At 40.6% G+C, this 13333-nt stretch overlaps 1 protein-coding gene across 1 annotated transcript; it reads right to left on the reverse strand.

The window, feature by feature from the left end:
- Nucleotides 1–12: 12 nt before the first annotated feature.
- Nucleotides 13–12757, reverse strand: LOC144520929 (putative helicase mov-10-B.2). The gene is made up of 23 exons (XM_078255056.1): nucleotides 12451–12757; nucleotides 12244–12346; nucleotides 11088–11269; nucleotides 10302–10398; nucleotides 10017–10158; nucleotides 9628–9880; nucleotides 9393–9506; nucleotides 7517–7697; nucleotides 6557–6699; nucleotides 6273–6449; nucleotides 5760–5872; nucleotides 5411–5607; nucleotides 4553–4650; nucleotides 4265–4362; nucleotides 4077–4175; nucleotides 3870–3972; nucleotides 3665–3782; nucleotides 2779–2970; nucleotides 2558–2629; nucleotides 1477–1602; nucleotides 1309–1397; nucleotides 1076–1188; nucleotides 13–971 (listed from the first exon to the last, which is right to left on the reverse strand). Exons 1-23 carry the CDS (start codon nucleotides 12582–12584, stop codon nucleotides 910–912), a joined length of 3006 nt encoding a protein of 1001 aa, XP_078111182.1. The 5' UTR covers nucleotides 12585–12757; the 3' UTR covers nucleotides 13–909.
- Between the last annotated feature and the right edge of the window lie 576 nt (nucleotides 12758–13333).

Below are 13333 nucleotides of genomic sequence, written 5' to 3' on the forward strand. Positions count from 1 at the left end.
AGTTTTGGTTGGTGAAATTATTTTGGAAACACCTGGACAAAAGTGGTAGTGTCTCCATGAGCACCACCGCATCATCTTGCTCTGGCTAGCGCGGGCATTCCTTTAGGAAGCGAGTGAAAGAAAGACGCAACATATTTTTATACTATTTTTCTTTTTTCAATGGCTGTTTGCACGAAGCATAGCAATTTGGTAATGTATTTATTTGTGGGATGTAAAATCACGTCTCCCAATGTATATATTTCATAAATAATATAGACATATTACATACAAAAGGAGGAGGGCCAATTCAGGATCGGTTTTGAATCCTTTGAAATACCTTAATACTCTCCATCTGTTAAATGACTGACTGTGGCTGACTTGTGTTTTTGCCCGAGTATCAGCCACAAAATATAACTTCAAAAAAAGTTTTTCCTCCTGCTTCCTTTTAACTGGCTAACGTACTACTCACTGCGAAACTTTGCCTGGGAAAGTGAAAGTGCATGCTGTAAATCGTTTCATCTGATTATGCAGGGAATCGGACAGGCATTAAGAATAACTATATAGAGATGGCCAATCTTATTGCTGATGGTCTTGTGTGCTTAAAATGGAAGAATCAAGTCTCCAAATCATTTGCTGTGATTTTAACTAGGTACAAGGAGCGTTTGCAGCTGTTTGAAGCCAAGTGGCGTAAGTGCAGCCCACTGAGGTAGCCGGAGAGAAACTGCCATGAAACAGCTCGCTGTGCTTTGTGGTCTTTGGTCAAGTTTATATAGCTCACATTAAAAAGACAATAACATCACATTAACAACATATTTTGGAAAGGTGCCATTAAGCCCTTTTTTATGAGAATTTAAATACCAATTTAGAAACCTTGTCTTAAAACCTCGGTGCAAAAATGTATCTGGGTGGAAGATTATGGTCTCCTTTCCCTCACAGGTCGCTCCTCCACTCGGGGTCCAGGTGCTGCTGAACGGCGCTCTCTGCAGTCTCCACTGGCATGAAAAGATTCACAGAAAGAAAACAAGGTGGACAATTTTAACATAAATAAATCATTTTGATGGGGATACTGATGAAAATAAAAATACGCATCTGTCACCTTGAACATTAATGTTGATGTAGAGGAGAGAGAGTCTCTCCACCACATCCTCGTCCTCCTCTACATGCTCATAACCATCGTAGCCTCCTTCATCCCGGCAGTACTGGATGAACCTGTAGATAAGCAGGGAGGGAGAGAATAATGTTATCAGGGACTGATCTCTTGAATTTCAATGTAAATGTTAATATATGTATGCTGACAGCAGTAATCTGAAGCAGCCATATGACACATACCGGGCCCAGGTAGGATCTGTGTTCAGCACCCTGGGGTTTCCCACCACGATCAGCAGGGCTTTAGCTCGAGTCACAGCCACATTGAATCTCTGGACAAGAAAAGAGCGTGTCAGAATCATGTTTAGTGTGTATATACATAGTGTATGTGCATGTGCATGTGTTGTGTACCTTCTCGTTCTTGACAAAGCCAAGGTTGAACTGTTTGTCTATCTCTACGTAATTGGGGCTGCTCCGAACTGTAGACACCATGATCACTCTCCTCTCCTGACCCTGGAACTCCTCCACCGAACCAACCTGACACACACACACACACACACACACACACACACACACACATTCGTATACATACATACACTTTAGAGTTTAGATTCTCTGCCCAAGCTCGGTCGTTATTTTCCACCACTATCCTCGGGCCGGGCCAGGCCGGGCCCTTGATCAAGCATTTGTGTTTTTTTTAATCATTACTTTATTAGCCTAATTGAGTGGGGATAAAGCTATGCCATAATCAGAAATATTATCTATATAGGCTATATTTAGGCCAAAGTAACAAAAGTGTCCAAAAAGTTACACAAGTTGGACTACAGTTACAAAATGCAACACGTGTCATGCGCGGAGTCTCCTCCTCTCACACACATCACACCGGAGCTGCTGGGCTGTATGGTGTAGCTTAAGCTTGCAGCTAACATTGAGCTTGAGGATGTAAAGAACAAAAGAAAAACAGGAGAATTACCTTTGAGCAAGTTTGGAGGAAAGTCGGAGGTATGGAACCATTTTAAACAAGTCGTGGGCAGTGACAACATATGTGTCGGCTTTGTCGAGTGCATTAGGCTAAGTGCGGCACGCTGCTCGCCTATGACAGCAAATAAAACGGGGACTTGGATGATGAACAGACACATGGAGCAGGCTCGCCTTGGCAGAAAAGATGATAGTTAGCCTTCAACGTCCTCTTTTGTTACTTCTCCAAGCATGAGGGCGAAGCAAGCCCTCACAGAGAAATGCGTTGAGTTCAAACAACTCTGAATTGTAGTTGAGAACGTCAGTTATAACGGCCCACGTATTTAAAAAGTGTCTGGTTGAAATCAGGCTCGGGCTCATAATTCCAGTTAATGTGTCGGGTCGGGCCGGGCCGGTCTCGGACGCAACGTGCACGGGCTCGGGTTGGGTCGGGCTTGATTTTTCGGGCCCGATCTAAGCTCTAATACACTTTAGACACTGCTTCTTACTTACTGTAAGTGAATTATTTTGTTACCTTTAGGGTGCTTATGTCCTTAAATTTAAAGTCTTTCCCAACTTTTTCGAGGGCCTTACGGATTTTCTGCACCTATGTGACACAGAGAAAAAAAAACGCTTCAGCTTTTAATCTAATTACGACTTTCCACTTCAACGTTTGTTCATTTGTACTTGGCCTAAAGTAATCTGCGACATAAAGAAGCTTCATTGTTGTATTCTGTGTGTTGAATTCATTTGGACCTGTTTCCTGTAGGGAGCGATGATGCCTATGTCTCTGGGTGAGATGGTAGCCAGGCCTCTCTTGCCATGTGTCTGCAGCAGTTTCTTCACGTAGTCCATCAGCACCTCCACCTCTGCTATGTTAAAGAATGACGGACTGCTGGCCTCGCGCTCGTCTACACCGGTCACACCTTTGAAGATCACCGGGAAGTTCTGAGAGGTATGTGAGATATATTTTATTATATACATTCTTAAGAAAATGTTTTGAAAACTTTTAATACTGAGCTGATTAAAATCATTAAAATCAAGATGTTAAATGCATTGTCCTTCAATGAAAATCCTTCATCAAAGAGGTGAAAACCGCTCCTGAAAGTGAGTATTAGTTCGAAGTTAGAACAAATATTTTCTTTATCTCTTAGTCTGCCAATTATTTTCTCTTTAATTTTGATTGTTTAGTCTACGGCATAGACTAGGAAATAGGAAACTGCCCAACATAATTTCTTAGAACCCAAGTTGTCATCTTCAGATTGCTTTTTCACCCCACAACTAACTGTTCCAAATTCAACTTAAATTGACATAATACAAAGAAAATCCTCAAATTCTTAATGTGGAGATGCAGGAACCAGCAAATATTCTGCATTTTGCTAAAAAAAAATGTTTTACTTAAACAATCAAACGATTATCAAAATAGCTGGAAATTAATTTTCTGTCGATCAACTAATAAATCAAAACAAAACTCATTGTTTCAGATCTAGAATGAGAATGAAATGGCTCCATTATATATTAAATGACAAAGATACAATTAAGTCTTGAGTTGAAGACATATTGTATTGTATTGTTTTGAATGCTTAATCAATTTGCACATGCACTGTACAGTATTAGTGTGTGCTAAAAGAAGAAGCATTACCTCCTTCTTAAGGTATTCCCATCTGCAATAGGAGTTGCGTAACATTTCATCTGCACAACACTGCAGCTCTTCGTCATAGAAGAGCTCGTTGGGAACCTTCAGAATGGCAGGATGGGACCTGAAAAGGATAAACAAAATCAAATCAATCAAAATCAAACACATGATTTCTGTAAAGAGTGACCTATAACCATCTCTAGTACCACACCTGTAGTTGCGCAGCAGTTTGGTGACAAAGCGATTGTTAAACACACCCTCGTCCTTCTGATACAGAGCAAAATCATTCATCATGCGCTCCAAGAGGGACACTCCTGCAGACAGCAGAGCCTTTTAACTCCAGAACTAGGTATCCTCATTTATCTAATATACAGTGTTATAAACAGGACAGTGTATATGTGAGTGTGTCTGTACTTACCCATGCCATATTTCAGCGCAAAAGGGGATCTGAGAATGGGTCCGAGCTGCTTGGGGTCTCCAGCCAGAACAACCTGACCAGACTCTGCATCGAGCAGCCCTTTGTCCCACGGATAACAAAAATCAACCAACACATAAAACAAGTTCAATACAATTACACAAACCACACTGCTGTTTGTTTATCTTTACCCGCCAATGGGACTAAACATTCGGTCTCCACAGCGTGTCCTGCCTCGTCCACAAAAACGTGAGTGAAATGACCATCAGGAATGTTTCCTGAGACGAACCTGCAGAGATCAGAGAGTACATGCATGGTGGAAAACTTTCTCCCACAGAACAGTAGACTAGAACAAGTTGACTGTTAGTATTTTGGATGGCAGAGAATATAAACAGGATGAGAAATACTGAAATATGCAACAGTGAAATGCAACTTTTTTATGGTGTCATGCAGGTGAGCAAAGGTCAGTCATTCACTACCTTCCAGCGGTTAACAGGGTGGTGACCATGATCCTATACTCCATCAGCCTCTCTTTAGCAGGAAATAGGTAGCAGTCCCCTACCAGGTTAGAGCATGCCTGTAAAAATACCACAATGTCCATGTACACAAACCTGGAGGCTAGAAAAAGACTTAGGGCGTTTTCACACATACCTCATTTGGTCCGGACTTTCGGACTTTTCAGTTTGATCCGAACCAAAATTACAGGTGTGAAACCTCCCCCGGACCACGGTCCGGATCAAAAGACCAAATTTTGGTCCGATAAAAAGAGGTGGTCTCGGTCCGGACCAAACTGAACCATGGTTCGGTTCGTTTATAGTGTGAAAGCGTTTTTTGGATGGTTCGGACTTTCGGACCAAATACAAGAAGCTCTGGCAGGCTCTCCTTGTGTTACAAGACCGGGGAAGCTCCTTTATAGCTCGAATAGCTCGGTGCTTAGTGTGTAGGCTACATGAGAGAGTAAGTGACGGTGAATGCGCTCAGAGCAGACAGCTGTCGGCTATCAGAGCAGAGAATACATCAGCAGTTTATTTGTTAAGTGGTAGTAAAGGTACAGTGTAGGTTTCCGTTGGTCTCTGAATAAATGCTCCAGAAAGACAACATCAACATCGCAACAAAACAAAAAGAGCCGCGGCAGTAGGGGAGAGCAGCAGTCAGTTGAAAAAACTCGGACACAGAGAGATATATGAGAGATGCATCATAAAGTCCACTATAGAGGGTAGATGATCTAACTGTGACTAATTGAATGAGAGTGCGAATGAATGTCAGTTACTTTCTGTATAAAAGAAATGCCTCACATCAAAAAACATACATCATGCATCGAATGCACCAGCACTGACCTTTAGTTTTTCAGGGACACATTCTGGGTCTCGGCTGGTGGCGTACATGCGAAACACTTTATGCTCGTCCACGTGTTCCAGAATCTTGTTGCAGAGCAGATCAGCAGCGCTGTTGGAGGGAGCACAGGCCAGGATGTGGCAGGAGGCCTGGGTCTTCTCTATCTGCTTGATCGCCTCCACCAGAGTCACAGTTTTGCCTCAACAGACAAAGAACCATCAAAATGAAGTCAAGTGCATTGAATTTATGGTTTTGTGGGCAGCTTGGAAGATAACAGATCAAACCTAGACGCTTAAACAGTGCAGCTCTATTGAAGACCAAGAAAAAGTAATATGCTGGTACTTGCTGTACCTGTTCCAGGTGGGCCAAACACCAGGTAAGGGGCAGGTTTGGATGAGCCAGCTACAATGTGTTGTACGGCCTGCAACTGCTCTGGGTTGTTCTCCAGCTTTGAATCAAACAGCCTGTTGACAGGAAGATAGCGGAACAGAGGTATGACGTCAGAGCTGAGTAACAGCGAGAGTAAACCGCCATGTTTAAATGCACAGTGGATCACATACTCTCACCAGGTAACACAAGTACCTGATTTTGGGCCAGTACTGTTAGTATAACACTGTCTATCTTTTAAAGCTTCTTCCATGTGCATTAAGGTGAATGTGCACGAGGGTCAGTTGGACACATTTACGTCATTTCTTCTATACTGGCATGGATTTTGAGTAGTTTCTAGTGTGATCATATGTGCAGATCAGTCCTTTTCATTCATACAGTATGTAGAGGGAGGGAAAGTACAGACATTGGTGCTGTAAAATAGCCAGCTAACACATTGTACAAGATAAAAACAGTCCAAATGCTAGCATGCCTAACCTGAGTTGAGGAAGCTCAGGTTGCTGAGAGGAGTGTGCAGGTGCAGCAGGGAACAACACCTCTCCCAGTCTGAATGTAGATGCCAGCTCTGCTGCTCTGTGCTGAACGCGCACAGTCAGGCGGTTGACAGTAAACTCAACATTGAACTTCATGTAATCTACAAAGCGATCCAGCAATCTGTAAACACAGATCCAAAAACTGCGTGAATAACAACTTAAATATGAGTAAAGTAAATCAATATTTTCACTTATTGTATGTATTTTACAGTAATGTCTTGATCTTACTTTGAGCTGAAGCCGAGTTTGACACTGTCCAGCTGCACACTGTGGACGTAGCCGCGGTACTTCTCCCCTTTTTCTCCTGCAGGGTAGGCCAGCAGTGAATCTCCTCGTAGTACGGACGGGCGGTTCTCAGACACACCAGGTACCTGGCAGGTGAATGAGAACAAGAAAAGACATCAATATGCAGATTAATGCAAGATATCATTTGTCTTTTTATTGTATTGTTTTCTAATTATAATGCATATAACAACCTGGTCTCAGGAATGTGTGATTACCATAGAAATAAAATGGATCCATTATTTCTATGGTGATTACACTTTTGCCAGTTAACTGCACAAACACTGAAGGAGACCAGAGCCAGTATATGTATGTATATATATTAGGGGTGTATGATTCAGAAAATGTCACAATTCGATTCGATGCCGCTTTTTAGGCTCACGATTTGATTCAATATCGATTTTCGATTCAAAAACGATTCTATATATATTAGAAATCCCTTAGTACATTCATGTAGATTTTTTATTTTGTTTATTTAGTATCTTTTATTTCCCATATTATTCATGTGGATTTGTTTGTTATTTGTTATTTTAACATCCTGTTATGATGTATGTGTATGTTGTGTGTGATGTCTGTAAGGTACTGGGACCTTATATTTCCCCTTAGGGATCAATAAAGTATCTATCTATCATGTAATTGCAGTAGACATACAATAAAAAATAAAAAAAATCGATTTTTTTGCACACTATATATATATATATATATATAAATAAAGGTGTCTTTTAAAATTAAACCTACACAACCATGTCACATTACTAATGCTTGCTTTATATGGCTAAAACTACTTTGCTGTAATGTATATTTATTATTATTATTATATGTACTTGTCTGTTTTATCTGTTTTAACAAGTGAAGGAATTAGTGATTATGTAAGCACTGTAAGTGAATCAGCGAGCACATATTAACCTCCAGAACGAGAAGTTTCTTGTTGTTCCGATCTCTGACCATGACGGCGTGTTCTTTTTCACTGTTGGGGATGTTGTATCTCTTGATGTCGACCTCCATCTGAAGCTCCTCCAGATACAGCAGCAGCTGAAACCTCTCGGAGTAGTTCTCCCAGCTCAGGGGACTTTCCAGCAAAGCCCTTCTAAACAGACCAAAGGAAAAGAAACTAATTGTATGGCCATGTATATGTATATGTATATATATATATATATATATATATATATATATATATGTATATATATATATATATATATATATATATATATATATAATGGTTGTTGTGTTATATCTATGATCAGGGGGATAGTGGACATACACAGCACAGGACTGTGACACCGAAGACCAGGGTTCACATCCTGAATCTATGGTTGGGTTTCAGCAACAAAACCACTTTAGATAAATAGATAGATCTTTATTGTCATTGCCTTACACAACAAAACTTAGCTGCAATCCAATTTGCAGCATTAAAATACAATATAAAATATATGCTCACACCCACACACCTCATTCATGACCACATACACATTACCTATACCATAAATACTCTAGTATGATGATATAAATAAATACTTAAATATAATAATAGAAATATAGGGAGCAGTGAATGCAAAAGTTATTGTCATTAATGCAGTCCATCATTGCATTAGGCCTGGGGTTTTATCTGCGTAAGTTTGTGTGTGTGTGTGTGTGTGTGTGTGTGTGTGTGTGTGTGTGTGTGTGTGTGCCCGTGCATGTGTGTATGTGGGGGGCGCTGGATGGTGCTGTTGATGGTTGTTGGTTTCTGCAGCCTGTCTACAGCTCTGGGGAAAAAAGCTGTTCCATAGCTGTGCTCCTGAGGTTCTCAGTCTGCCTGAGGGGAGGGTGGTGAAGAAGGGGTTTCTGGGGTGAGGGGTTGCTTGTGAGGAGACTTCCTCATCCTGTTAGTTGTCTTCACAACCCTCTGCAGGTCTTTTTTGTCCGCAGCAGTGCAGCTAGTATACCACACAGTACAGCAGTATGGTAAAATGCTTTCAATTGTGCAGTGGTAGAAACTAATCAGCGGTGTCTGGGGAAGCCTGTTGCATCTCAGGGTCCTCAGGAAGAACCGTCTCTCTGCTGGGCTCTCTTGATGATGCAGGTGGTGTTCAGGCTCCAGGTCAGGTCCGACGTGTTGTAGACTCCCAGGAACTTGAAGCTTGTGACCCTCTCCACCTTCGCTTTATTTATGCAAAGACCATTGTGGGGTGTTTTTTGTTGTTGTTGCTTTTCCTGAAGTCAATAATGATTTATTTTTGTGTTGATGATAAGGTCATTGTCCTTGCAACCAGGTTGTCAATGTCCGGACCTCTCATTTTTGTCAGTTATTAGTCCCACTATGGTTGTGTCATCTACAAATGTAATGAGAATGTTGGAATTAAGGGATGGGTGCAGTCATGTGTGAACAGAGAGTAGAGGACTGGGCCTTGGGGCGCTGAGAGTGATGGTGGAGAAGTAGAGTTGGCCAAACCTGACGTGCTGGGGTCTGTTGGTGAGAAAGTCCTTAGTCCGATGACAGATGAGGGCTGTGAGGCCCAGTGTTTGCAGTGTGATTGGGTTGATGGTGTTGTGTCTTTGGTTAGAGAAAGAGCGTGTTTTTGATTGAATGTTAATAATCAAGTTGTGTCTCGTATTCAAGTCAATGCAAAGACCACGATATTTCCCTAACCAGTGTCTTAACATAATAATATGTTTCATAAAGCGATAATCCCGATGAATGGATATTGAATTGCAAGATTCGCCATTTTGGTGGAAGCCGTTATCCTTTAAATATTTACCTATAGCTGGAAATGAAATTATATAAAAATTATACAGAATTTACCTTCTATCGCAGAAGTAAGTAGACTGCTTCAGTGACTGGATGAGCTGGTTCATGTATGCTGGTACTCGATACTGTTTTAGCTCAATCACATTTTGTAGCTGCATTATTGACAGCCTGGTAAGAGGGGACAATATGGTTAAGGTTGGAGACATACATCATGTCACATCACAATGATACATCATTTCAATTTTACATTTGCTGTATATTTAACAGTGTGTTGAGTAAACACTGATACCCTTCAGGTTGTTGTCCATCCACAATCGTGAAATTAGTGTCAGGGGTCCAGGCAGGGAGGGAGCGGGGTTTGTAGGGCGCTATAGGTGCCAGCTCCAATCCCAAGGCAGTTATACACTGAGCCTCAATGAAGCGCACAATGTGGAACGCAGCGGAGGAGGGCTGCAGGTCTGGTTTGAATTCAAAGGCCAGTGTAGCTGGATAGAAACCAACCAAACTGCAGCGGATGTGAACCTGGATTTCATAGCTGTCACCTGAGCGTAGAACAAAACAGGTAATATTTAGTGTAGTCCTAGTGGTATGTCGTGTGCATACATTTTCTCTCAGTGGTGCAAAATATGGCATCATAAATTAAAATGAAAGTATACTTGTTTGTGATGTCTGCATTACCTGGCTGTAGACACAGAGGGTTTTTCTTGGTCACGTTGTACTCATCCTTCAGAATAATGTCCCTCAGCCAGTGCAGTGGGGTGTAGTAGGTGAAATACACAGGTTCTTTTCCAGTGTTTTCCACATTCAGATTTACTACGCACTGTTTAAAAAACAAACAAAAACAAAACAGATATATATATATAGTAGAGCTTTGAAGTATCACCACGACCAACAATGGCTTTATGTGTTTTCAGCAGATGATTATTATGAGACCATCATGAGAACGTTTCATAACATTAATACCTCACATGTGTCTTCAACGCGCAAGCAAAGTTTCCCGTTCTCAAACTGATGTTTGGAGTCAATGCGGATGCCATGTTTGTCAGCGATGAACTGAGCCCTGTGGGGGCAAAAAGAGCAGCTGATGATACATCGTATTAAAAGGCAGAGGAGTGGTGTGCTGCTTCACAGAGCCTAATTTCAAATGTACTCTTTCTTTCAGGTGTATTTTTGTTTTAAAGCTGCAAGGAGACTTAATAAAGGCAGAAGAGAAGGTGAATGCAGGGCCAGTGACAGAAGTTGATGAAAGAAAAGCGTTTGACAAAAAGCTGTATAATTGACAACTTTGTGGACTGCTGTTATTAGCTTGCTACCATCCTATCTCCTGCGGTTTATGCTTACAACCCTACCCATGCTATTTTCATCTCCCATCGGCTTTTGCTACACGCCACATGAGTACATTAAGCCTGTTGTTGTGGGTCTGGATTTCAAAGAGGACCATTTGTTTGTTGATTGAGACTTTTTAAATATGTTTTGCTTAACTTTTATAAAGCAAAAACACACTTCAGTTTTCTCTTGTATTGAATTGCCTACAAAAATCATTGAACATGTTTGATTTGAGAGGATTGCGCTGTAGAAAGAAATAGTAGAGGATGTCAAAAAATAAATAAAAAACAGTACAGATAAACTGCTCTTTCAGCACTCTAGTGATGAAAAGCAGAAGTAAAAACAAAAACGCTCACAGAAAAGCCTCTTGGGGGTGTGATTATCAAAAGAGGAGTGTCATGACTCATTATTTGGGCCTGTTACTTGTCTGTCTTCAGTCTGTTCATCAGGAGACTGGCCAGTTTCCTCCGGGCGCGGACTCCCGTCTCTGCCTGATCTCCTGAGGTGAAGGTCTGAACTGTCCCGGGACCGGCTGCTGCACTCTGGACTGGTTCTGGCCCACGGCTCCTTGGTGAGTGCCACTGGTCCATAAAAAGAGCTGTTACCTGTGCAGAGGATCACTTCATGTCAATTTTGTCTTCGGATGGAAAACTGAGCGTCCTCCATTTTAGTAGCAGACATAATGGTATCCTCACCTGTACCCTTAGGCACCTAATCACCATATAAATATAATATATATAAATGCAAATAAATGTGACAGCAAACGTTCTTTTCTTTCTGTCTCAAGACATTCAAAAGGGCTTTTTCTTAGACTGGAAGTTCTGTTTCTAAGAAAATGACACCGCCCTGCTGTAACACAAACAGTGATTTTGTCATCGGGGCCTATGAGGCAAAACCCTTGCTTTATTTACACATTGATGATGTCAGTTTCAAACATTAAAGCCCCTGAAAACTTGGCTTCAAATATTTCAATTACATTGAACATACATTAAATAATAATTAAATATTAAATAAATAACGGATCCACTAGAATAATGTTGTTTTAGAACCAAGATTTGAAAAAGATAGATTTGTGTTTATACCAAAGTGACATCACTGTTGCACGTGACCTACTATTTAGAGTGCTCAGATGTGTGATTGACTTTGACCCATCATTTAGACCAATTACACTCTTAGTAATATAATTAAGTGGTTGTAAATTCTATTATAATACTGCATACTGTATTTCACATTGTGCCACCAACTTAAACCAAAACCAAAGCATGAGCCGGATAATACAAAATAAAACCACAGCTAGAAAACTGCTATTGCTAAAGTAAATTGACTTTAAACAAAGTGATAAAAAATATAATTGGGCTATTATTAATAACTGTAGACCTAATTGTTGTGAAAAAGTATGCCATCAAGGGTAAAATACAGTGTGCCATTAAAGTGACACTGATGTCGATTAAACAGCTAATGACAGCTAAAGACTGCACACTGACTCTCCATTATCATTTCAAAAGCTGTAAATAAAAAATATTGTAAATTTGAAATGATAGGCTTATAGGTGCCTAAAATGTAATGCGGAAGTGCATACCGTGGAGTTGAAGCGAATTGTGTCTCTTCTTCTAGTTATTTTGTTGCACACCTTCAAGGAATGAAGGACTGAACCGAAGTTTGGATCTTTGGTTCCTGGATTTCTAAAATAAAAAAAAATACAATAACATTTAATTCCGGAAACATAAAAGCTCTCAAACTTACACACAAATCTCTTATAATATCCCAATAATGTAGAACAACGCACCTGCTCCTGAACTCATTGTTGTAAATGTCTCTTAGTTCCAATCTGTCTGTGATGGATGCTCGATCACTCTCCTTTAGAAACTCAAAGAATTCGACTCCAATTTGGCAGCATTTAGATAACCTCTTTCCAACCATGATCGACGATTGATTTGATCAAACAAATATGTTCAAACAAGGAACCGTCCGGGTTATTCGTCTGACTGAGTATTGATACAATATATCCAAAGAGGTTATAATATATCGCTCAGGTTGTACGGTTCCCTTTCTATCCCCGGACAGTTCACACGGGCGGTGTTTCTCGTTTTATGGAGCTGCAATACGGAGGCGGTCGAGCTCCCGATGACTAAAGCAGGAGCACCCACACAGCCTGCCAGTCCGGAGAAACGAAACCTAAGGTCTTGATGCCGTAAGGCCACATAAGCAAAGCGAAACAGCAAACACATTTGACCACAAGAGAGCTATAAAAACATTTGTTTTAATGAGTCAGCCAGCGAACAGGTCAGCAATAATGACTTTTAAGCTTTTATTTTACGCGACTAACGTTAGTTATTTTAGCCTGTAATGTCCTCCGTTATGTCTGTAAACAAACATCAGATATGTGCATTACTATTACATTATTGCTGCCTACTGATAATAATAATAATAATAATAATAATAATAATAATAATAATAATATATATCCAGCCCACATGGTCTTTGAATTATGGATGAAAGGTCAGAATGTTGTCAACATAACATCACTATATAAAAGAAGGTCGTAAGACATAACTTATATAGCAGTTTATATTGTCAGTTTACACATTTATGCTGTACTTATGTTTCGGCATGGTCCCAAACAACAGTCCCATAGTGATCTGTCGTGGAAAGGGAAAAATCAGTTCTTG

This window comes from Sander vitreus, chromosome 7 (assembly GCF_031162955.1).
Source record: "Sander vitreus isolate 19-12246 chromosome 7, sanVit1, whole genome shotgun sequence".
Classification (NCBI taxonomy): domain Eukaryota; kingdom Metazoa; phylum Chordata; class Actinopteri; order Perciformes; family Percidae; genus Sander; species Sander vitreus.

Excerpts from the sequence above, each read along its gene's own strand:
- LOC144520929 (XM_078255056.1), bottom strand. The coding sequence starts at position 12,584 with ATGGTTGGAAAGAGGTTATCTAAATGCTGCCAAATTGGAGTCGAATTC. Across the intron at positions 5,873-6,272 it reads CCTGAGCTTCCTCAACTCAG|GCTGTTTGATTCAAAGCTGG; the intron begins GTTAGGCATGCT and ends TCCTGTCAACAG. Across the intron at positions 5,608-5,759 it reads GTTTGGCCCACCTGGAACAG|GCAAAACTGTGACTCTGGTG; the intron begins GTACAGCAAGTA and ends TTGTCTGTTGAG.